Source organism: Gopherus evgoodei, chromosome 6, assembly GCF_007399415.2.
Source record: "Gopherus evgoodei ecotype Sinaloan lineage chromosome 6, rGopEvg1_v1.p, whole genome shotgun sequence".
NCBI classification, from domain to species: Eukaryota; Metazoa; Chordata; order Testudines; family Testudinidae; genus Gopherus; species Gopherus evgoodei.
The window spans coordinates 4,084,013-4,105,944 of NC_044327.1; the positions used below are offsets into that span (position 1 = coordinate 4,084,013).

At 42.7% G+C, this 21,932-nt stretch overlaps 2 protein-coding genes across 2 annotated transcripts in view; both read right to left on the reverse strand.

Moving 5' to 3' along the window:
- Positions 1 to 12,714, reverse strand: part of FKTN (fukutin) — a 45,280-nt gene extending 32,566 nt beyond the window's left edge. The window contains 3 exon segments of the mRNA XM_030565870.1: positions 6,163 to 6,222; positions 9,301 to 9,490; positions 12,639 to 12,714. Coding sequence (XP_030421730.1) covers positions 6,163 to 6,222; positions 9,301 to 9,405 — 165 coding nt within the window. The 5' untranslated portion in view covers positions 9,406 to 9,490; positions 12,639 to 12,714.
- A 3,673-nt stretch (positions 12,715 to 16,387) lies between these two features.
- FSD1L (fibronectin type III and SPRY domain containing 1 like) overlaps positions 16,388 to 21,932 on the reverse strand; it is a 60,764-nt gene continuing 55,219 nt past the window's right edge. The window contains 1 exon segment of the mRNA XM_030567237.1: positions 16,388 to 21,553. Within this exon segment, the coding sequence (XP_030423097.1) occupies positions 21,431 to 21,553 (123 nt within the window). The 3' untranslated portion in view covers positions 16,388 to 21,430.

Sequence of the window (21,932 nt, forward strand, 5' to 3'; positions counted from 1 at the left end):
GGGAGGGCGGTGCCTGCAGGTGAGAGCAGCGCGCAGAGCCCCCCCAAACCTAGGAACCAGACCTGCTGGCCGCTTCCAGGGTGCATTGTGGAAGCAGAATAGGCAGGGAGCCTGTCTTAGCCCTGCTATGCCGCTGACTAGGAGTACCCCAACCTCCTGCCCTGAGCCCCTGCAAACCAAGAGCCCTCATTTCTGGCCCCAGCCCAGAGCCCGTACCCTCTCCCACACCTCAAACCTCTGCCTCAACCAGCAGTCCCCTCCCAAATTCTGAATCCCTCGGTCCCACCCTCCAGCCCGGAGCCCCCTCCTGAACCCCAAACCCTTCATCCCTACCCCCACCACCGAGCCTGCACCATCTGGAGCCGTCACTCGCCTCCTGCACCCCAACTCCCTGCCCCAGCCCAGAGCTCCAGCACGCACCCTGGGGTGTGGTCTTGGGGATGGGGCAGGGCAGTGGGCGGAGCCTAAGGGAAGGGATGGGGCAAGGATATTCAGTTTTGTGTGATTACTAAATTGGCAACCCTACACAGAGTCTCCCCCCTCATCCGCTTTTCTCCATAGCCACCAGTGTGGAGTTCAGTGCAGGCACAGAGATCTGTTCACAACCCACTTTTCTAAGGAGGTTCTGAACAAATACCAAGCATAAGCATTACCTCTTTCGCTCTCGGAGCTTCTTTCAGCAGTGCTCAGCAGCCTGCAGGATTAAGCCCTAAAAAAAAGTAGCCAACCAAACTATCTCTTGATATTGAAGTAGTAATAAGGCCTACAGCACTGCCTCCAACCAGTGGAGTAAGGAGCTGTAGCTCAGAAAGGTAACTTTGCCTCGTTTGTGAAGAGCTTTATAAGTCAGCATAAACAACTAACATGAAGCTAGAGTGACAGCAAGCAAAACAAGGTCAAACAAGTGTGCAGTATTATGTAATGTAACTATTTGCCAGTAAAAATTTGAGCTGGTGATTTTGTGTCAGCGGCAGCCTATTAAACAAGCTGGAATTCCAATAAGCAAAGCATTTCAATATTCAGTTTGGAAGGACACAAAGGTATGGATCAGAACTACATCAGAAAAGGAAAGACAAAGCCAAGTCCTGCAGAAATGTTTCTTAAAAGGCAGAAAAGTGTCTTGAGGACTATACAGACAAAAGAATCTCCGAGGTGCCCAAACCCACAACCCTAGTTCAATACTTCCATTTCAAAAATAGGAAATTTCAACCAATGTCTTCAAATGCTTTGTAATTTTGCTCATCTGACAGAGGCATCATTTGGAACGTAAGTATTACACCGTATGGTGATCTGACAGAAGGCATCTTTTACTTTACCCAGATTTTTGAAAGGTGTACACGGCTACAAACATTTCTAGTATAAAATTTAACCAGCAACGGCAAGGACTCTGGACAAAAATCCAAATCCGAATCATTGCATAATTCCACACTTGCTATAAACTCCCTTTAAATATTCGGTTTTGGATTCTTCGTGAAGGCTATTGAGAGTCTTAGTGTACTGTACCATATACACAGGATTATGAACTGTAGTTAAAATAAACTAGTTTCTAAAACGTAGATAATTTGGCATGACCATCCATTTTCTGTCCTCTGGTGTCTGTGCCCAGTCATGGTGGGAAAGCTTGCATGCTCTAACGATCCCCAGAGTCTGTGTTGGCAGGGGCTTTTTGCTCCCAGATTGGTCTGTGGGGAGAGGCCAGACAAAACAGACACCCTGGTCCTCCAGCCTGGGGGTCAGGCACAGGGCTAACAATCCTGGCCTGTAAAAAACCAAAATATGTTACAGAAAAAGTGATGGAGAAATCAACTATTACTGTGTGTGATAGCCTTCAGGAGTCAATTATCCATATGACTGCCAGTGGTGAAAGCCAAAAGGAAGCCACTGGCATGAAGACTGAAGTGCTCAACACCAAGACAAAAAACAAACTTGTTTTTTTGGAATGTACGGACAATGTACAAAATGGAAACTAGCTCAGGTCACAGCAAAGATGAGATGCTACAGCTTACATATCCCAGGTGTCAGTGAGAGCAGATGGACGGGATCAGGAAGATTAACAACAGCCTCAGGAGAAACTTTGCTCTTTTCTGGATGGGATGATGGACAACACTATGAGGGTGTTGCCATCCTTTCGAAGAAGGGAGCGACGCATTCCCTGCTTGAATGGAAATCCATCAGCAGCAGACTTGAGAGCCAGATTGAAAGGGAAACATAATAATATCACCCTGATTCAGTGTTATGTTCCGACAAATGACAGTGATGAAGTAAAGACAAATTCTACCTTATACTACGGGCAGAGTTAGAGAGAGTGCCATGTCACGACTTAACTATCATCAAGGGAGACCTGAATGCCCAGGTCGTTAAGCACAGCACAAATAATGACAGAGCAATGGGAAGAAATGGGTATGGCACCATGAATGAAAACGGAGAAAGGCTTGTTGATTTCTGTAATACGAATGATCTAGTCATTGGCGGAACCCTATTTCAACACAGTGACATTCACAAGCTGACATGGTGTTCTCCAAATGACAGAGATAAGAACCAGATTGACCATATCATGATCCGTGGCAAATGGCGAAGCTCACTGACAGGTGTGAAAGTGAGAAGGGGGGCAGACGTTGGCAGTGACCACCACCTTCTACCAGCCTCCATCAAGCTAAAACTGAGAAGTGTGGATCCACCAAACAAGGGACATAGACATTATGATATTGACAAGCTAAAGTCCCTTGAAATACAGAAAGCCTTTGTTCTGCAGTTAAAGAACAGGTTTCAGGCACTTGCAGACGTGGATGAAGGGGAGGGGAATGCGGATGAGGAGATCAACACGAAGTGGTACAAAGTAACAGCAATTTATAAACAGAGCCGTGAAGCCTGTCTAGGCTACAGGCAGAAGAGATGGAAGGAGTGGATTACACACTGCACATGGAATGCCACAGAAACCAGACAAGACCTGAAGAAAAAAGTTTTAGACACAAAATCCCAGAAGCTAAAGGACAAATACCCCGAGCAGTATAGCAAGGCACACTGGGAGGTCAAACACCTTGTGAGAGCAGACAAACAACATTATAGTGATAATCTTGCAACATAAGAGGATGCAGCTGCTTGTGGTGAACAAGGAACCATCTACAAAATGATGCAGCTTATCAGTGGTAAATGGCAGACACCAGCAAACACTCTCATCAGGAACAAACAAGGACACCTACTAACAAACAATAAATGTGCTGGACAGAGCATTTCAAATAATTGCTGAACAGGGAGCCACAAAAGAGGAAGAAGACGATCTTGATATCAACAATCAATCAATCCTTCCTTGGTTTTCACACCTCAACTGCCAGAAGAGGGCCTCATCCTCCCTGACTGAACTAACCTCGTTATCTCTAGCCTGCTTCTTGCTTGCATAGATATACCTGCCCCTGGATATTTCCACTACATGCATCCGACGAAGTGGGTATTCACCCATGAAAGCTCATGCTTCAACATGTCTGTTAGTATATAAGGTGCCACAGGACTCTTTGCTGCTTTGATATCAACAGATATCCCAACTAAAGAAGAGATCATTCAAGCCATCAAATCCTTAAAAAATGGGAAAACTCCTGGCGAGGATAACTTGAATGCAGAATTGTTCAAGGCAAATCCTAAATTAGCAGCATCTATCTTGGCCCCTCTATTTACATCAGTCTAGGAAAGGGAAAAAGTGCCAGATGAGTGGACCAATGGGATTATAGTGAAGATACCAAAGAAAGGAACTCTTAATGATTGTAATAAAATGGCATGGTATCACACTTTTATCTGTGCCAAGCAAAGTAGTGTGTAAGATCATAGTCTAGCATACATCAGAGGCAGCTGACAGCGTTCTCAGAAAAGAGCAAGCTGGTTTCCAGAAAGGGCGTGGATTCACAGACCAGATCTTCACTCTATGAAACATAACAGACCGGTGCTTAAAATGGCATACATAAGTTTCACAGACTTTGAGAAGGCTTTTGATAGCATTCACAGGACCAGCCTATGGCGCATTCTGCGGGCATATGGAATTCCTTTCCATATAATTAAAGTAATCAAAAGCTTCTATTTCAACTTTACATGCAATGTTGATCACAATGAGCTCAGTTTTGGAATCAAAACAGGAGTATGTCACAGGTGTGTCATGTCTGCAATCCTCCTCAACATTGCCATTGACTGGGTTATGCGGCATATAACACAAGACATGCCAAGAGCATTAAATGGACACTCTTCTCATCCCTTGAAGACCTGGACTTTTTCAGACGATGATGTTCTCCTAGCACACACCCAAAACCATATAGAAGAAAAAACAACTCGACTCAAAGCATTCAGCCAGCAAACTGGACTGAAAATCAACCACAATAAGACATATATTATGAACTTTAATATTGCCTCCCCATCACCAGTACAGATAGAGGATTATGTTCTCACCAATGTAGAAATATTCACGTACTTGGACAGCACCATCAGCCAGGATGGTGGAACAAGCCAGGACATCCAGAAAAAAATCAGTAAAGACAGGAACACCTTCAGGAACTTAAATACAGTCTGGAAATCATCAAAACACAACACCAAAACCAACCTCAAGATTTATCAGAGCTGCATACTTTCAACACTACTTTATAGTGCAGAATGCTGGGGAATGAGAAAGTATGACATGTCCAAACTGTCTTCATTCCACACAACCTGCCTTAAAAAAATCCTCTGCATCTATTGGCCCAGAACAATTTCAAACCAAGATCTATTGACATAGTGCAGCCAAGAAGATCTGAGCACCACCATTGCCAGGATGCCTTGGAGACAGATTGGTCATATGCTTTGGATGGAAACTGATTCCATCACCAGAGTAGCAATAAGATGAATACCTGAAGGCAAGTGAAAATGAGGCCGCCCAAAAACAACATGGCAAAGAGCTGTGGAAGCTGAGCTGAAAAACCTGAGCCACAGCTGGGGAACCATTGAAAGACTTGATAGAAACAGATAGGATTGGAAGAGCTTCGTCACTGCCCTAAACGCCAGAGGTGTAATTGGAACATGACGATGATGATGATCCATCATTTTAACAATGCCACCACTCAGATCTGCATTTTTTCTGCTCTTAAATAGCAAGTGACCAATCTGAACCTTTTCTTTTAAGTTTCAAAAAGTCATCTGAAGAAGTCAAGAGCAAGGCCTCCCAATGACCTATTAATCTGATTAATCTTTATGGTAGAGAGTAGAATTTGGTGGTAAGGAACTTTCAGTTCTTCAGCTTTGTTCTCCCAATTAGGTACCACCATAATCAATAAAAAAAGTTATGTCTCTGAGCACACTGTAAAAATAATTGTTGGCTGGCTCACGTAACCGAGTTGTGGCCTCAGTCCAATTCTGATCAGCGAGAAGTTTACATCATGAAATTAACTGTCACAATTGGCTCTAACTGTGACCAGTGCTGGTTGTCTTATCAAAAGGGTCAGCGATTGAACAGACATGGAAAACGACTTCCCTCTGAGCCCTTAAGCACCATTTATATTAAGCGTCAAACAGAGCTGAATGAATAATTTAAAACGTCCCAACTGAATAGGTTTTGAAACCAGTATATTATAGATGGGGGCACAGGAGCTTTGGAGAAGCTTGCACTACACTCCTATTAGCATGCCCAAGTGTATTCTATGGATAAGCAGAAGACTTCAGTGTTCAAATCCATCAATCTGCCCCCTTTCACAAACACTAAATTCACTAATAAAAAAAGAAAATTAAAGATTTCCAGTTTCTGTGTTAGAGTTTTGGTTCAATTCTAATCAGGTTAAATTACATGCTGTCTGTCTACCTTGTCCCTGCTGTTTTAATAGGATAAGTTATTCTTCACTTCCTGTATCTAAACTATTTTGTTATACTGATACCACCACTACAAAGCTAAGTTTCACTCTAGAAACAGGTGCACTTCAGAAGTGATGCCTATATGTACAGCACACAGGGCATGATCCTGAGATAGCTGAGCACTCAGAAATCCCCTTTACTTTAATGGTCATGTTCAGGGCAGTAAGATTAAGGCTGCTTCCATTTAAAACAACAAAATTCTCAATGACCAAACTGGATGCAGAAGCGGACCCATAATTTGCAATTCTGTAAGAGTTCATTGATACTTACAGGGGATGCTGCATAAATAAGTAACATTGTACATACCCATTGTATGCCATCTTGTCCTGACTGGCTTCCTTTAACTTTTGAAAAAACAGCTCCATTCTAGCAAGAAGAACAAAAGATATTTTGAAAGCTAAGATATCCCAAATGGTGGTTTTGTTTAGATTTATAAAAGGAAATTTTACATATTTTTTTCACTAACACTTTACATTTCAAGGATTACAGTTTTAAGTTACCTATATATGTTACGTGGAGTAGAAAGCAAGGCCAGTAGTATTCACTTAATATATTTAGAAGGACCATGCAAGGATTGCTGGATTTAGCCTTATGTTTCCAAGTCAATAGGCCAATTAGTAAAAGAAAAAAGGACAGGGTGGGTAAGAATAGATTAAGAAAAAAATCAAAACAATTTTTTAAAATGTAAATTAAATATAGGTTTACTTAAAAATAAACCTATTTAAAATTACATTTTGAATTGACAACCTTGTTTAGGCCTAAACTTCTTATAATATATTAAAATCATTTAAATTAAATACAAAAAATAATATTAAGCAGTACATGTTTTGCGGCCAAAGTATTAAAGAAAGTCAAATTACTGAACTCATGGAAGTCACTGGCAAAGAACTTGTAATCAGAGTATGCTGAAGTGCTAAACCAGCTTTTGACAGCAGTAGCCTCTTCTGCAGTTGCAGCGAGAATACTTCCTTCATTTCAGTTTGTTCAGCAAGTTCAGTGCATTCAAAGTTAAAAAATTAACTGGGAGTCAGAAAAGGAAAACAAGCTTTCTTGCTTTTCAGTCTATGATTAAAAACAATGTAAGGTGATATCGACTACTTCTAAATGAAGACATGGTAATCAGAAACAATAAGTTCAATTCACTAACCACAGATAATACTTGGTTTAATAAATCAGTTTGTTATAAAGGCAAAATATGTTTTGATAATTATTTTCTTATGCATCTAGGCTATTTAAGGTAGTTTTATTTAATATAAAATGCTGGTTTTCTGCATTTTAAATTTAATTTGAATCTCCATCCAATTAGGGCTTCCCACAAAATGCAAGTAAAAAATTTATCTAGCGAATAAGAAATGCATCATTTACTATTTTCTAACATAATAAATATAAAAATTAAGTAACTTCTTTTAAGTTAAGCAATATACTTGCGTAAATAAATGTGCGTAAATACAATGTACCCACCTGGTTAGCAAAAAGAAGCACCACATTTAGGGCTTGTCTACATCACAAAGTTGCAGCGCTGGTGAGGGGGTTACAGCGCTGCAACTTAGGAGGTGTACACATCTGCAGGGCATCACCAGCGCTGCAACTCCCTGTTTGCAGCGCTGGCCGTACTCCCGTTTTGTCTCGGGTGTAGAGGATCCAGCGCTGGTGATCCAGCGCTGGTAATCAAGTGTAGACACTTACCAGCGCTTTTCTTGACCTCCGTGGAATAAGCAGGTATCCCAGCATACCTGAGGAAGCGTCTGGTAATCAAGCAGGTCTCCTTCCCCGGTTTGCAGGGGGGTTCGGGGAACGCGAGAGCAAACCGCGGCGAAGCTGGTCTCCTTTCCCGGTTTGCTCTCGCGTTCCCCGAACCCCCGTGCAAGCAGGTCTCCTTCCCTGCGGTTTGCAGGGGGGTTCGGGGAACGCGAGAGCAAACCGCGGCGAAGCTGGTCTCCTTCCCCGGTTTGCTCTCGTGTTCCCCGAACCCCCCTTGAAGCCGCCCAACAGCGCTGCAGTGTGGCCACATCTAACACCACTTGCAGCGCTGGTTGCTGTAAGTGTGGCCACTCTGCAGCGCTGGCCCTATACAGCTGTACTAATACAGCTGTAACAACCAGCGCTGCAAAATTGTAGATGTAGACGTACCCTCTGTTAAAAGGCTACATTTAGTTGCAATCAATGTTTGAATGGTTACTAACCAATGAAAATCAAGCTTTCTTACGGAAAATAACTAAAATGTACAAATGAAAAACACGTTTAAAATTGATTTTTAAATCAAGGTTTCCTATCTGTTGATTTAAATCACGATTAAAGTCAGTGATTTAAATCAAACTCCTCTGAAAGAGGAAGATGAAATAATGCCAGTAGCCTCAGAATACTGGGGAAAAGTCATACATGAAGTTCAGTGGTGCAGCCTGTCAAAGATATAACCGTCTGTAGATAAATTTGAGAAGGAAAATATTTGTGTCATAAGAAAATATTTGTGTTAAAGCCTCAGATTCCTAGCTACCTAGTGGACAATGATTTCTAATTCACAACCTTGCTGTGGACAGCATATGAGGAAGCCAGCCTGTAATGTCATGTAACATTAAGACGACTTCAGACTGAATAAGGGTTCCCCCCACCAAAAGAGCTAAGCCAGGAAATTAGATAACAACAGACTCTCCTTCTAAAGGAGAAAGTGAAGATATACTGTTGTCTTCCGTTCTTGTACTGTGTGTACTGAAATCTAGAGATAAACCATGTAATCCTCATGAGGGAAGATTTCACTTCTAGCAGCATTTTAGCTAATTATTGCCTTTATTTTCCCATTATGGAAAGATTACATCTAGCCACATGTGCCTCTTGGTTCTCAGTCAGAATTGTAACTACAGGAATTTACATTTAGTATCTAGAAAGCTTTACAACAGAACCTCAGAGACAAGTTAAAGGTGACCAATTCTGCAGAAACAGTAGCTTCTTTTAATTTTAACACATCTGTTGAAGATGCAGCAAACAACAAATTGCATTTTATTTTTTTGCTTCCCTAAACAGCCTTGCAGAAATTCCATTTGTCTCAAGTTTCAACACAGAATCATACATCAGTCTGGGTTAAGTCAAGGTGCATGCACTTGGGAAGTTTTGATGTACCAGATTGAGTTTAAATGCGCAGCAAAACCTGGAATCATGGAAATTTAGTCTAGTGTCTAATTTCATAGGTAAAGTCTTTGTCTAGCTGGCAGAGTGGCTCAGGATTGAGAATAAATTCTAATCTCATCTGTTCTATGCTACCTGCTCACCGTGTCCTGTTGGGTAATGTACTTAATTTTTGCATGTCAATTTTATGGTAATAGTTGTCAATCCCACAGGGATTTTTGAGTAATAATTAATTAATATTTGTAATGCACTTGAGCATAAGTACTATTTTAATTTTTTTTTTTTTTTTGCCAAATTCAAGTCTTTAAAGTGATTTTTTTTTACCTTTGGAGATAAGTAGTACTTATAATAGTACAACTGGAACAGGAGAAACACTGAACTTGTCAAAGTAAGAAGAGCCAAAACCACGTTCTTATTAATTCTCTGCATTAGTCTTCAGGGCTCACTTGATTATCACTTGAAATCAGCTCAGTCTTTTTCATCTTTTCAGAGTGCGTATTACTTCTTTGCTTTTCTGTGAGCAAAGGAAGGTCACTTAGTTTCAGTAAAAAAAAATACATACAAAATCTACTTTTTAATAATAAAGTATAACAGTTCTGAAAAGTTAATTGAAACTATAGTAAATTGTGTGAACATAAAGTACTTACAAAAGAAAACAAGAGTAATGCAAATTATAAGTAAATCCACATGAAATGGGTGCTAATCAGTGAGACTACTGGATTTCTAGTCTTATCTTTGAAAAAACATATTTTAAACAAATAAAACCCCTTCAAACTACAGCCAATCTAGATGCAATCCTAACTATATAAGCAAGACATCTAGGAAAGCTACTGGAGTGAGAATACTATCAAAGTGTAACTATTATGTTTAATAAGGAACAATCACCTACTGAAGAGGAAGAAATGCCAACTAAATAAGAGAGACTACCTAAAAAGACTCATTGGCTGGGGAGAGGAACAATTTTAGTATTGAGACCATTTTGTTATTTAAAATATTTAACTATAATGAGAGAAAGGGGAAAAACAGATCCACAACAATCAGAGCAAGAAACCAGGATTGACTGATAGGAAAGAGAACGTGTTTTATTTTTCCTTTCACTTGACCAGAAATTGGGACATCTAATGAGAATGCAGTGAAACTTCATTATGTGAGAGAAAACCCTGCATTCAAGGAGATACCAGATACTAGAACAGTCATTTACACTGTGATTACATCTCATGTATTGTGTTGCTCAGAGTGATAACATTTGGTTCATTTCCTTTCTTCAATCCTGCTCTTCCTTAGCTAAATAGCTTCCGGTTTCCTGTCCATATAAGACAGGGGTTCTCAAACTGGGGTCATGAGTTGTCAGCCTCCACCCCAAACCTCACTTGCCTCCAGCATTTACAATGGTGTTAAATATATAAAAAAGTGTTTTTAATTTATAAGAAGGGGTGGCACTCAGAGGCTTGCTACGTGAATGGGGTCACCAGTACAAAAGTTTGAGAACCACTGATATAAAATGAGCTTCAAATAGTACTGATGATGCTAGTCAACCAAACATAAATCAGAGCCTTAAGCATAGTGAGTTTGAACACCAACATTTAAATATAGCAGTAGTAATAGAACACAACTATCATTCAGGGGATCAAAGTTTGAGACTCCAGCTCAATCGGTCACTTCTGATCTGGCATAATTTGGGAAATCTGCTGCATGGGAAACACCTACAGTTCTTCTCTAATAAGGCTTTCAGCTACTTTATAAACTGGACTCTATTCTGGCACTAACACCAGCACACAATCAAACAGTATGTGTCTGAAATATGAAAGCAGTGTCCAGTTTCAAAAATAAAGGATTTGTCTGGTTGGCAGAGTGGTCTGAGCTCAGGATAGAGAGTCAAATTCTAATCTCATCTATGCTAGCTACTCACTAGGTTTCAGGTAATTCAAGCATGCCAGTTTTATCGTAACAGTTGTAAATAACCCCCCCCCCCGCCAAATGTATTCTGACAGGCTTTTTTTTTTTAAATCTCATTCTTCTGAATCATCATTGCAGATCAGACACTGGACAAGGAGGGTTAGGGCTCTGAGTAGCATAGAGCATTCTCTCAGGTGGTTGGCTGGCTGGATTTTGCTCACATAGTCAGGGTCTAACTGAGCCTCATAGGAGGGGTCAGGAAAGAATTTTCCCCCAGATCAGATATGCAGTGACTGGGGGTGAGGGGATGTCATCTTCCTCTGTGGAGTGTGGGTGCGGCTGACTTGCCAAGATAATCTGCCATATTTCACTTAATCCCTGGCATTATAAGGGCCTCAGACATTGGTGCACTCTCCTATTCTCTGTCTGGGGCATGTAACAGGCTAGTCTCCTGTGGACTGTAATATTTGGGTCTCATTTTGGTCATCAGTTACTGTGCAGGTACAAGGTGGTGGCCTGTGATCCAGAAGTGGTCAGACTAGAATTGTGGTTTTCAACCTTTATCTGCAGACACCTAAAAAATTCCACATGCAGCTGTAGACCCCTTTGGAAATCTTAGACATAGTCTGTAGACCCCTCAGGAGTCCATGGATCACAGGTTGAAAAGCACTGGACTAGATGATCTCATGGCCCCTTCTTGCCTTAAATTCTATGTTCTGAGGAATTCTACATTCTGCAGAATAGTTAATCTTTGAAAAGTTCTTTAAGCATATTTATGGTTGCCAACCCTCTTGTTTTGACCATGAGTCTCCCGGAATTGGTCTTGATCTCTCAGAGGCTACTGAAGCTAATCCGGGAGATTTTAGGCCGCTAAAGTCCGCAGCGCAGCGGGGCTAAGGCGGGCACCCTACCTGCCCTGGTTCCATGCCACTCCTAGGAGCGGCCAGCATGTCCAGCGGCTCCTAGCAGGAGATGCAGCCAGGGGCCTCTGCGCACTGCCCCAAGTGCCAACTCCGCTGCTCCCATTGGCTGGGAATGGGGAACCGTGGCCAACGGGAGCTGCGGTGGCAGTGCTTACCGGCACAGGGCTGCCAGGCCGCCCGTGAGCCTAGGAGATGCTGCTGCTTCTGAGAGCCATCTGAGGTAAGTGCCGCCTGGTTAGAGCCTGAACCCCAACCCCCCTGCCCCAGGACAGAACCCTCTCCCACTGTCCACACCCCCACCTCCTTCCTGCACCCCAACCCACAGCCCCCTCTTGCACCCAGACTCCCTGCCCAGCCCAGTGAAAGTGGGTGAGGGAGAGCCGGGGGGGTGCTGAGTGAGCGGCGGAAGGGGCTCGGAAGAGGGGCTTTGGGACCGGGTTTCTGTGATGAGGCAGCCGGCAGCCCCAAGCACAGGAAGCGCTCAGCACTAGCGTTGTTTGCGCTACACGGCGCTCTCTAAAGAGGTTCTGGTGGGGAGGGGGCTGCGTCTTTCCCACCCCAGGGGACAAGCGGCAACCCTGACCCGCAGCACAGCTCTGGGCCGAACCAGGGCCGGCCCGAGTCAGCCCCGCGCAGCGCAGGCAGCGGCCGCTGCTGTGAGCAGAGCCCGGCTCGGGGCCGGTTCTCCCGCCGTTACTGGGGGGGGGGCCCTGCACCTCCCTCGCCGCACCGCCACCCGCGGGCCCCACCAAGTGACCTGGGCCGGATCCGCCCCGAGCACCGCCACCTCCCGGCCCGTTACTAGGGACCCCTCCCCCTGCCCGCGGGCCGCCATTCCGTTACCTGGGCTGCCGCCGCGCGCCGCAACGTCGGCCGGGGGGGCGCTTTGCAGCAGCCGTAAAGCGCGTGCCCGGAGAAGGGCTGCGGCTGGTAGAGCAGTGGGACAGTCTGCGCATGCGTCAGCAAGGGCGCGAGGTCGGCCGCCTGGCGGGTCGTGGGAGCGCTGCAGGCGGCCGGGGTCACGCTGCTGCCTCCACCGATGGAGCCAGCACGAGCCTGGCGCAGGAGCTGGGAGTTCCTGGTGGGCAGGAGGCCCGGGGTAAGCTCGCCTCCAAAGCCAGGCGAGCTGGAACTTCCCTGCAAAGCTGCGGAGCATGTCTGCCGAGCAGGCGGGGACAGGGGTGGCCTGTTTGTGGGATTCTGCTGGTGCCTAGACCCTGCCCCTGCCCCTACTCCACCCCCCCCCCACACCTGCTCAGGGCTCTGGGAGGAGGGCTGAGGTGCAGGCCCTAGGCTGGGGTGGAGATGGGGGTGCAGGCTCTGAGAGGGAGTTTGGGGATGGGTGAGGGCTGTGGCTGCAGATAAGGGGGTTGGAGTGGGAGGGACTCAGGGCAAGAGTAGGGGTGTAGGGAGTGAAGGCTCTGCCTGGGGCTGGCAATGGGGGCTTTGGGGTGTGGGAAGGGCTCAGGGCAAGAGTAAGGGTGTGGGGGGTGAGGGCTCTTGCTGGGACTGGGGATAAGGTGTTTGGGATGCTGGAGGGGCTCAGGTTGAAGGTGGGGGGGCTCTGGGGTGGGTCAGGGCTGGGGATGACTTTAGGGTGCAGGCAGGCTGCTCCAGGACAGGGGCCAGACAGGACTCCCCCAGCCCTTTCCCTGCTGGCAGCAGCGTCTGGGGGAGGAGCCCCCCCTTCCTGCCCCTGTGCTCCTAGGGCCACCCTCAGGTCCAGGAATCTCCCTTGTCTCCCCTGTAGTGGGTGCAGTGTGCACCTCCTCCCCTGCTGTTGCCCATGACTGTAGCCTCAGGGGGGGTGAGGGATAGGGCTGCCACCTTGCCCAGCATGGGGCCAGGGGGCTGTACTACTGGAGAGTCCTGCCTGAAAAGGGAAGGGTTTGAGGGGGAAGGGCAGGCTTAGAGTCAGTCTGCCTGGGCAGTGCAGAAAGGGGGCACTGCTGCTGCAAGGAAGCAGCATGGAGGATACAGAGATAAATGCTCTGCTCACAGGCCCAGGAAAGGTGAGCAGGGGGACAGGGGCAACAAGTCAGGGCCATGGGACACTTTTGGGGGCAGGGGGCTGCCCTGGCCCCAAATTTTGGTGGAGCAGGGCCCCTGGCTCTGAATATTCCTGGTGCCCAAGCACCCCATGGTAATGGAAGTTGCTGCCTATGGATAGGAATACAGATTTTGTATCCATTGCAGGCAGAAGTGCAAGTAGGGTGGTACATGGGCAAGAGATTTTTTAAGCAGATACAGAGTACTGGAAAGATTTGGGGAGGTTAGCCCCCCCAAGGAGGAGTGGAGCTGCACTCTGATCTAGGACCAGCATTCATTCTTTGAGTTTAAATAGCTCAATACATATGCTAAGAAACTTTAAGACTGCATATGCTAACACAGCGTGCTGTTAAGTTGGTCATGAGTCCTAGGAGGGCCCAGGGGGGCATGGGATAGAAGGTGTTTAAACATCTGATGCAGCTGGAGTGAGTTTTTTACCCACAAAAGCCTATGCTTAAATCTGGTAGTCTTGTTTTGGTGTTTAAAACACTGTTTTTGATTACTGCTCCAGCCTCTGGCCTACAAGTATATACCGATGGAATCATTCGAACCTAGGGACTGAGGTAATCTGGAGCCTTCCTCTTTCCTTGAACCTTTGCAGCTGGACTTATGAATTGGATACAGTAGAAAGACTGTTCAAGCTCATAGATTGTCTATTGCAAAGGAGAAGTCAGTAAAGCTCAGATGCCTGCTGACTTGCTCACAGAGGCAGCAGTCTTTGATACCTGTGGTATAAGCAACAGCACCCTTGCTTGAGTGGTTTTGTTCCTTCTTCTCCAAAAGGTCAAAGCCTGTTCCCATTGAAATCAATAGCACAACTTCTTTTGATTTGAACAGGCTTTGGCCCCAAGAGATCAGAGAATGTGATTTTGATCAATTCCTTCTGTCCAGAGGCAGTTCTCATACATGTTCTGCCAGGCTGACTTTGATTGCCCCTGCTGTATGTCATGCTGAGGAAAGTAATGAAACAATTTAGGCTGTAGTTCTATCAAGATACACATGGCACACAGAAAACAGGCATAGAACTATCAAAGCCAGATGGTACAGCATCTTTGCTTTCCTTAAGCCTGGCGGAGAGCAACAGTTAGGCCTTGTCTATACTGCCATTTTGCAGTGTTGAAACTTGCAAGGCTCAGGGGCGTGGTTTTTTTCCACACCCCTCAGAGAGAGTTTCAGTGCTGTAAAGGGGTAGTGTAAACAGTACATCAGTGCTGGTAGTGACTCCCCTTGCAGGGCGTGTGTGTTTTGTTTTTTTTTAAAAACAGCACTGCGATAGTGCTCTACCAGCACTGGTGCCACAATTACACAGCCATGTTGCACCGCTTTAACGTTGGTAGTGAACACATAGAACCCTTAGATAAAAGGTAAGCTGGTAGAAGCTTAGTGTAGACATAAGGGAGGCACTGTGTGTATTAAGGGGAAGTGGGGTGATTGTCCTTCCTGTCCTTTCATTTAAGAAGTTTTCAATTTGGAGTGCTGCTGGATCCTTAAGGATACCTGGAAGTACAGATGGCACCAGGGGCCCAAAGCATCATTTTACAATTGCATCTGTTAAACAGGCAGGACTTCACTTTTTTTGGCCACCTAGGAGAAAGCTCTTTAATGCTAGGACTGTTATTTACACAGACATGACCTTGGGACAAAGAGGTTAGGGCTACAGTCCTATAAATAGAAAAATAGTTGGGCAAGGAGAAATACAAGTGACATAGATGAAGTGGACTAGCTGACTTTAGTTCATGTCTCCTCTCCCCCCCCCAAAAACCTATTTAACAGCTATTTATAGGATGGGTGAAGTAGACAGCTACAAATGGGAAGGGGAACTGGATAAGCCTTCCTGTGACAGGAGAAAAACTTGCAGTGTGCATTTGCCAAGATGCAGATACAAATTGACATCTTATTTCCCCACATGGTTCTGACAGCTCAAAAACAGCAGGAAACCACTTATAATCCATGCAGCACTGGATCCTAAGAGACAGATCCATTAGTACTTCAGCTTATTGCTGGTATGACCTGCTTCCCTCTGGGTGCAGCTCTCAAACTCTGTATTCAGCAGCTTTTATGCTATACTGCTGAAAAACATTAATAAAGTCAGTCTGACATTCAGTGAAGAGTGCAGTTTTGCCTGACATTTAAGTAGATTCTTACAGCTATTACAAGGCTCCATTTTGACAGTGTTGAATGTGGCTCTTTGAATTAAAAATATGAATAAACTTTTGCATTCAAACTAGTGGTTACATCAAAACATCAGGAAAATATATTGAAGAAATAGTAATTAAGACCGGATAAGGGGAGAGATTAGAGAAAAGATGAAGTAGAATGCTGGAATTCAGAAAGAGGTAACTATAGAATGGTCACTCATTCTGTTCAGTAGACCATGTTTGTTTTTGATCTAATTTAATACTTGCAGTATAATACACACACCAATATCTTAATGGTCAAGTAGGAACGTCTGTCAACCTAAAGTTAGTTTATATTTCAGCCAAAATAAGATGCTGCCTTCCTCTGGCATGAAAATCAAAAGGAGAAGCTGTAACAAGGGTATTATGCAGCTAATGTTTCAAAATTAATTTATTAATACAAAATGTTTGTAAGACATACACAGTTTGAGTTAAAGACACAGCAAATAAAATACTCTGTGGGCTCTAAGGCACCCCTGTAGTCTTGCTATGACAGGTCTGTTATCTTAGGATACTTTATACAAAGAATGAGGAATGAAGCACTGATTACAGAATACCTGAGGTATTGTCAAAGTGATGTACATGGAAATCAATGTGCAATCTGTAGAGTAAAAATCAATGTGACAATTCAGGATCACCAAGTACACTCAACACATTATGCCACAGCAGGAGAAGTGATTATAGCTCCACTTATGAAAGGCACATGCAGCAAAAGAGGTGTTAAACAATGAGGGGAAATGAAAATCTTTGCCTAATAGTCAGAGATTATGCGTAAATCCCACTTCATTGCCTGGGAAAACAAAATCCAGATTTCCCCTTCCAACAGTCAATAAAATGTTTAGAAAAATCTGAGTTTAGATGGGAGATCACACTTGAACTAGTCTACCAAGATGATTAAAATCCAATAAGCTACTATGCTCAGAAGATAGGGGTTTGTGGGGAGAGCTGGATATTTTCCCTATAGCAACCAGTTAGTTTCCTCATCTTGTATGTGTGAGATGTGAAGGAGCAATAATTTAGAAAAGATGTAGGAAACTGATGTGTATGCTTCTGCAACCTTGTTACACAGGGTACATACTTATTTTTCCTACTTAGAAGCTTTTTGAAAGACCATAGAAGTCTAAACTGAAAATTCAGTCACTGCCCTTTATACCCTCTACCTGAAGACAGACTTAAGATATGAATGCATGTATGTTATCAACTATCCAATACCCCTTAACTTTAGTAGATTCACATACTTCCACTACCTTTTTATGCAAATGTATTTTTACAGTTTACCACTACATTAAAAACCCATTATTATGGGCTGTTAACAAATAGAAGTAATGTAATTTACAAAAAGAAACAGTAAACCCTTAACCAAAAGGTTTTGTAAATATACAGAAATGCATTTAAGATAAATCACATTTTTACAAGAGAACTCATATTTAGCTACAACTCCCCTCCTCCCCCCAAAATACTTGAATTTTACAATAGGCAAGGCCATTAGATTACTTACATACTTGGAAACACTGTGCTAGATACAAAGAATCTTGCACAACTCTAACAGGAGCTGTGTCAGCACCACCATTCAAGAGGGTTGCAAATTTGCCCAATCAAATCAAGTGGTCGAGTAGCCTCCAATAAAATCCACTTGCCAGAAAAAACAAAAAAACAAGTCTCAGGGTATTCATACATTCTTCCTATATCAACTCATTCTGAAGCTGCAGCTATTACTTTACCTTTGCTTACACTGTACCTAAAAATAGCACCCAAGATCCTATGCAATACCATTAAATATACCTTTACTTTGCACAAATTTAAAAAGCAGATCTGCAAGATGTTAGCACAAATAAATCATATTCTAAGAAAAAAATCTGAAGTGCTTAAGGCAATTCCTTATCTCTATATTCTATTTACAAAAAAGGAGACTTAGCAGCAAAAATCCAACACTTGTGCATTAACTACTGTAGAGTAACTTCAAACTTTAAGGGCAAAATAACCCATACATTATTTAGAACAGCTATATCTTGGATTTCAAAACAAACCTTGTGCAGCATAAGTCAATACTAAATACTTCAGCTTGTTTCAAACTAAGATACCATAATAGTTTAAGAGAAGAAAAAAAAATCAAGAATTCAATTGTCTACATCGTGTGCATAATCAAGTGTGCCTTGCAGGTTCCCTTACAATTTGCTAAAATATGTTCAAGTAAAATTATGTATCTGCATTCAATTTTTGGGTTTGACTCTGTGGTTACTGTTTTTTTCCCCCCTTACGTGTTACCTTGTAGCAGACACTCACTTTTATACAAAGTAAAGGAGAACTTAGCAGGGACTGTAGCTAACTATCCCACACTGAAAAGTTAGAGATGGACAGATAGGAGCAGAAACTAACCTTTATTACCATCAACTTAAGAGTCTCAAAATAAAAACAAAGCTTACACCTCCCTTCTAAATCACAATTTATGCCCCATCCTGCATGCCTCACTCCCTCAATTCACTGGACATTTATGAATGCTCATGTTGCTGCATTAAGGACCTGATTCTCCAAAAATGAAGGTAATTAGGATGATGGCTTTACTAAGACAACCTGGACTGTCCCAGAGTATGACAATAAGCTGATTCAGATGTTATTGAGCTCATTTAGCACAAAACCATTTGCCAATCATTTGAAGTTTTCAGTTTTGTACATTCAAATTGAACAAGAAGTGTAGCAAAGGAGAGAACATACTGGAAGCTGTTTTCTTCCTCTCTCCCAACAAAAAAAGATTTGTATAACCATATTATAAAATAAGCCATGAGAAAATGTTAAATTCATATATGGAACTGAATACCAAAAAAGGTAATTAGCTTATCTTCAGTTTCTTAAAAAGGAGTAGCAAATGCTGTGCAACACTACCCGAGATCATGGGCCAAATTCAACTATGTATAAAACAGATTAAAATGCATCTGATTTTGCCTGTGATCGCCAAAGTTGTCGCATGAGATTTCTTCACTCTACTTTCCTTCAAGAGGAAGGCCTGAAGTGCTCCTAAACTTAGATGAAGGTCTCTGTTTGCAGGGCCCGAATGTGTGGAGTGCAAATCATCCCCTCCCCATATCTCAGTTCAACTCCCAAAAAGGGAGGCATTTCACTACAGCCACCAGCATTATGCTCGTAGAAAAGTCTTAGTGTGACTGTGCACCATAAGAGACCTTTAATTATAGAATTAAAATTGGTCACAATATTGTCCATCATCTGCAAGTCATTTGGTGGGATCCTTGACTAGATTAGGAAGGGAAACACTGATTAAGAGATTTAACGCTAGTACAAAACAGACTTTTATACTAAAATGTTCTCTTAGCTCTTTCCATTAACATGAATAATTTTGCTACTGTATGCAAAGGTTTGCTGCTAAAGATATTCTCTAGTCACTAGATATTCTCTCCAAGATCTCCAATTAGCAACTGGTTGCCTCAATAGGGAGAAGTACACGGAAGCAGACATCCATATGAAATTGCTGTGGGAGGGGTCTGCATCTGTTCTATTTATAAAACAAAATCCCTTATACTGAAGAGTGATTCTATTGTTTGTTAAAAACATTGAGTGCAGCATATGTCTCTCCCAAAGCAGCATAAGAACCATAAACAGATTTTATAAAAAAACAAACAATTTAGATTAGCAATCTTTACAGAGGAGTACAAACCATTAAAATGATAAGAGGAGGGGGGCTGGTGCAGGGGTCTAGTAACAGTTTAATGCTCTGTCCTGTTTCAGGGGAGAACTCTGAAGTTGGAAAAAGTAGTCACATTCAGTCCCATGAAAGGGATGAGAGGAAGCTCAGCAATTTTTAGTGATTCTCTCTAATCAGCACAACCAGAATTGTTTCATTCTGGAGATCGCAGGCAGTAAGGAAAGAGTTGCTTGGGGAGCCTTTCAGATGGGAGGGTCCATTTAAAAAGGTAAGAACTTGAGGGGGTTCAGAACTAAAAAAAATCCAGAGCTTTCAAAGATGGTCCTACCCATTGAAGTTATGCTCTTGTATTTTTAAGCTCCTAGTAGCTTTCCAGTTTTGTAGTCTCATTCTATTTAGACAATGTTTTGCTAGTGAGTAGTTCTTACTACTCGCCATCTACTTATGTTACAAGTGATACAGGTGGGGTTGAGCAGTAAGTGATATGCTGCTCAGTCTAACTTTAGATATGCATATGTCTTGCTTTTTGAAAGGAGCAAGAGTGCATATAGTAGATTAAGTACGATGAACTGATGTGCTACATTATGTGCATGGTTACTATGTAATTTAGTGAAATTAGTGGTACTATTTCTTCATTAAAATGAATGTAATGTCATAAGTGCAACACAGAATGAGTGTTGGGCTGTCTACTCAGCTTTATTTAGCTGCATTCTTGAAGTCTTAAGACACCTCACCACCACCACCACCAGCATCTTTGCATGTTTACACACTTCAAACTCATTCAAAAAGGTTTTAAATTATATAAATCTGGTAGAAACAGGACAAAAACTCTTATTTAAACTGCATATTAAAAACAAGACACTTAAATATAGAAAGCATGGAAGCACTTTAAAGCCTACCCGTACTCCAAGCCGGATGCTTAAAAAAGTTATCAAATATAGCTGAAAGCTTATTAAGGGTAATATCGGGGAAAGTGTGCTATTATGCGTATCTCCCCAATAATCTAAGCAGAGGGCTCACACAGTAAAGATCAGGAATGCTCTGAAAACACTGGTGTAAAATTGATGCGACGTCTTCATTTTCACTAAAGTGATGCAGGATTACTGAGCTCATATTCTAACTGAATAGCCTATAAAAGGATACTCAGCACTGTGCCCATCTAGACAACTAAAGACCACCACAAAATGATAGACTATTTATTCAACTAATACCAGAGGGTAGCCAACCTGTGTCAAAATTGTATTAGCTACTCTAGGAGAACATCTCAAATCTCAAACTTGTATCATGCCATATCTGAAATTTGAGGGACCGGTTTCTTCAGAGGGTCACATATTTAAAGCTTCCATTTAGAAGCTCAAAATGGACTCCTTTTCAGGTGAGGGAAACGAGTGAAAAAAGTGAGTAGCAGTAAGTGCTTTTCAAACTAAGATCATACCTGCCATGTGCAGTTATACTGAAATGATCAAGTATCTAATACAATCAAATTCAGTCTAATATAAAAGCACATAGCTACATCTCCTGACTTCCCCATCCAAAACATCAGAAAAAGTCAGACTCACTTTCTGTCTGGCTCTCTGGATTCACAGTAAATTTCTGCTAATGCTTCAAACCAGAATCTTTGCACTATTGGTGCCCAGACTTAAAGCAGCAGTGGGTAGCAAAGCCAGTTAATCCATTGCTCACAAGCTCCTGTGAATAGCAGCTGCACAGAAAAACCCACTCAGAAACAGGAGTATAGTATCTAAATAGACACATTATTGGGTAACATTGGTTAGGCTGCTAGCTGAACCACTTAATCCATTTTCACTCTTCTGGAGCATTTTCACAGCACTCGGCACCTGCAATCCGGTACTCAATGCAAGTCCACCACACCAGACCTAGAAGATAAACCATTACACAAAGCTACAATAAGTCAATGTTTCAAAGCCAGTAAAATCCATTTTTCCCCCACCCACATTTTCAAATGCAAATTAAAGATGAACTTTACATTATAAAACTACAGTTGGCCCTTTCAGGAGACACCCACTTCCTATGGGGAATTCTACTCAAAATAACCTGCAAGTGTCTATGAGAGGCACTGCCTAGTACACAGTGATGTCATGATGAAGATTGTCAGAGGGGACAGTGGAGTTAAAGCAAAGAAATCAGAAATGAGTTCCTTCAGGGAACTAAGGAAAAATGACCCAGTAATTGGGATAAAATACATGGTTTTACCAAAGGTAGATTGTACCAGACCAGTATCAGAGGGGTAACCAT